This window comes from Scardinius erythrophthalmus, assembly GCF_964197995.2.
Source record: "Scardinius erythrophthalmus genome assembly, chromosome: 21".
NCBI classification, from domain to species: domain Eukaryota; kingdom Metazoa; phylum Chordata; class Actinopteri; order Cypriniformes; family Leuciscidae; genus Scardinius; species Scardinius erythrophthalmus.
This window is the reverse complement of record NC_138241.1, coordinates 19,853,352-19,857,373: the sequence shown is the minus strand read 5'-3', so window position 1 is coordinate 19,857,373 and position 4,022 is coordinate 19,853,352. Positions and strand designations below refer to the sequence as shown.

General features: G+C 40.3%; 1 protein-coding gene across 1 annotated transcript; it reads left to right on the top strand.

The window, feature by feature from the left end:
* The first annotated feature begins 250 nt into the window (after positions 1-250).
* On the top strand, positions 251-4,022 carry gdf10a (growth differentiation factor 10a). Its single transcript, XM_081350220.1, has 3 exons — positions 251-705; positions 1,427-2,334; positions 2,728-4,022. Exons 1-3 carry the CDS (start codon positions 480-482, stop codon positions 2,917-2,919), a joined length of 1,326 nt encoding a protein of 441 aa, XP_081206346.1. The 5' UTR covers positions 251-479; the 3' UTR covers positions 2,920-4,022.

Genomic DNA, 4,022 nt, shown 5'->3' with positions numbered 1-4,022 from the left:
AAAAATAATCAACTTTAAAACTAATTTTGAATAAATAAAAAAAGCTTATTTGAGGGAATATTATGAAAAGAAAAAAGCATTTCCAAAAAAAAAAAAAAAAAAAACCTGTGAATGTGCATGTTTTCTGGATTGTCCTCTTGTTGGCCTCCCGCTGGATCGGGTGTAATGTAGCAGCAGCTCCCGTTGGCTGGTGGGTGGATACGTCAGCACCTCACTCCGCTTATGCCTGCTCCCGTGGATTGTGGCGGTCAGAAGAAATAAGTGATGTATCACAGGTTATCCACGAGACTGATAGAACTTCTGAAACCACTTCCTCTCTGCACTCCATTAAAAGGCGAGAAAAGCTTCTATCCAAACCGCATCATTGGAAAACGTCATACTCGAATCCTTTAGTATGTTTTAATACGTGCTAGCGCGTTTTTTTTCCCTTCATCTACACGGAATTCAATCATCTGGAAACTTTTTTCTTTCTTTGCAACATGACTTTTAAATGTGTCTTTTTGACGCACCTGTTACTGCTTTGGGTTGGATCCGAACCTGGCGCATCTGAAGGTGTTTGGAGAAGCGCGCGCGACAGCACGACGGACGCGCTCGATGCCACAGACGCGCTCTCGCAGCATATGTTTAAACTGTATGAGAAGTGCAACATTGAACCTAACCGACTCAAAGAGGGGAATACAGTAAGAAGTTTTAAAGCAAAACCTGGTAAGTAGCCTATGGAAAAAAACGAAATGTATGATGCAAACGGCATGCTGCCACTATATGACGTGTAAAAGCAAACATGGTAGGCTATTTATACTTTAAAAAAATCTGCAATTATTACGATTCGCTTAATTGTATATCTTCTAAATGTTCGCTTAAAAATTACGCTACTTAATGACTTTCTAATGACAATCATTTCTGTCATTAGGCTAGTTTTCGTTCTGTTGAGGTTTGTCTCGTGCAATGCAAATGTCTTGTTACACCCCTAGCACATTTGTTTGTACTACCTAAATCTAGTCAAGTGATAAATAATGACAGGATATGATTGGTAGATGTACCGTGCGATATCGGAAGTGTTGCGGAACCACCGCAGACGCGATCCGCCACGTTTTGTGAACTCTTCTTGTTAATGAAACGTTGTTTGAAAACAGCTGTTAAACCGGAACATTAAAATAACATTTGTCACACTCTCACGAAACAATACAGTCTTTTTTCTGCAGTCTGCTAAAGTGTTTAATCAGTGCCGATTAAAAGACTGACATTGTTGCAGGTTCTAACTCTTTAGGGAACCTAAATAAACATTTCCATATGTCTGCCTAGGAGTTACATGTCTCCTCACTTCCTTGTGCTTTCTTCAACCCCATACACAGAACAAAAAGCCTGTTGTTTGAGCCCATATTCATAATTAATATGTAACTCAGCAGTTTCTCTCGTATCTTTGCAGAGAATGTGGAGCAGAGGGCCTCATACTGGCTGAATCTTACTTCCCTTCAGGGCTCCGAGGTGATTCTCACATCTACGTTTCACTTCTTTTTTGACAAACGGCCACGCCAGAGGTCCTGGTTCTGCAAGCGCTTCAAGAACCCCTCTTGTCGCATCCCGAACTTCCAACTGCTCCCCTCTGTCCGTCTTCTTTTCCGGTCTCCCTCCTTCAGCTCAGACCCAGGATCGCTGCTCGGAAACATCACCGTAGTTCCTCACAGACGTGGGACCTGGCAGAGCAAGGATGTGTCTGTCATTATAAAGGAGGCCCAAGATAAGAATCACCTTTTGATCACTGTGGAGTTTGACTATGGAGAGCAGTATCAAAGGTATCATGATCAGCAATCACCTTCCAGCCTTCCATACTTGCTGGTTTATGCTAATGACTTGGCCATTTCAGAGCCCAACAGTGTGGCTGTGAGCCTACAGAGATATGACCCTTTCATTGCAGACCAGCAGCCAACTCGATCTCCAGACTCCTCACTCGACGTACGTGTGAAGCGGGAACTGGAATCGGACTTCTCTGATCCCATTGAGAACAACGAGCTCCCGGAGGTGGAGTACAACAGCTTCAAACAGCACGATTTGTGGGAAAGTGCTTACTTTGCGCTCAAGCCAAAGCCCTTCAAAAAAGAACATCGGAGGAAAGGCCAGGAGCACGCTGATGGATTCGACAAGTCTCAGGTTCTCCGGTTTGATGAGAAAACCATGAAGAAGGCCCGGAGGAGACAGTGGAAAGAACCTCGCAGCTGTTCCAGAAGGTACCTGAAGGTGGACTTTGCAGACATCGGCTGGAACGAATGGATCTTGTCTCCCAAGTCTTTCGATGCCTTCTACTGCGCAGGAACGTGTGAATTCCCCATTCCAAAGGTCAGAGAACCTCACAGCGAGAATCAGCGTATGCGAATGTGAATCATTTAGACATGTTGAAATATTTAAAAATGACTATGGTTAATACAGCCTCTCTAGCCAGAGATTTTTAAACAAAGAATCCCTTCAGAAAATGTTTCGGTTCCAGCGCAACTAAAGCACACCATCTTTATGTGCAATTACAGTCAAATAGTTGTACGCTTAATGGGGGTTTTAAGCACATTTTGGACACATTCTCTTTCGAAATGAGCCAGTTTTAAAGTTCCTCTGTTCTGAATAATAGAAGGGTGTTGTAAGACATAATTTCCTCTGCTCCATTAAAGAAAGCAAAACAAAAGTTGCATATCTAAACGCTACCATACCTCATTATCCTCTCTTTTCTGCCCTTTTCAGGTGGTCCGCCCCTCCAACCATGCAACCATCCAGAGCATAGTCAAGGCCGTTGGGATAATTCCAGGTATCCCAGAGCCCTGCTGTGTCCCAGAGAAGATGAAACCACTCAGTGTACTGTTTATGGATGAGAGCAAAAACATCGTATTGAAGATCTACCCCAACATGTCCGTGGAGACGTGCGCTTGTAGATAGACTTGCTGCTCAGAGGGAAAAAAAGACAAACGGGCATTGTTGTGGTTTTGAAACCGAATTTACCTTGAAGAGGCATATTGTCTTTAGTTTGCACTTCTTAGAAAGTGCATACATTTTTAAGGACTGCATTTCATATTTTATGAATGCTTGTCTATGTTATTTTCATTTCCTCTGTTTATTCATGAGGGATCTGTCGTAAACCTTTTTCATTGAGTAACATGAGCACTTACTCTTAAACTTATTGCTTAAATTGTCGGCTTTTCAGCTCCATGACATAAATGGCTGTTGGAATAATACTTGTAGATTACTGGATATACAATAAGGTATACTGAATATAACATAAACCCTTTCTTTTGGCAGAGCTGTTGAAATACATTGGAAAGTAAATTAGAATAAATAATTATTTTGTTATTGAGATGAATGTTGGATGTAGTGGCAGGTTAAGTTAACGTAAAAATGTAAGTGTAACTTGATATTTGGGACATTTAAAACCATACATGATGAAGTAGCCTACATGTGAAAATGTGAACTCTTAATCTTTTTCATCAAGCATTTACATCAAACAGTTAGCATGTAAGTAACATGCTCATAGTAGGTAATCTGAGCTTATTTTTATATATTCAAAAGTCTGGTCTGTTAGAAAACTAAGAAACAAAATTTTAATGGGGGGGGGGGGTATTCCCAAATGGTGCTGTTGCTAATCACTAAGGTCATTGATAGCTAGTGTTGACTAGTTTTTCCTGTGCATTTGTTTTATTTTAAGAGAAGTTACACAATGTTCCTCTTTCCTTATTCAGACATGTTTGACGATTTGTGTGGTGCCATATGTAAGGAGTATTTGGGCCAAATGTGTCAGTGTGTATAAACAATTGTTCATTTGGATTCAATATATTATATTTTAGAGAATGTATTTTTGTAAATGTGTGTTTTAAATTATGACAACTAGCCTTATAAGTAGAATAAAATATATGTTAAACCACCATTGTGTATTTTCTGCTGCATAAATGCATTTTTTCTGCATTAAATGTGTTCATATTCTTTACTAAACTAAGAAAATGAATAAAAGTATAAGAATGTCAACTAGATTTGACATCAGAAACCTG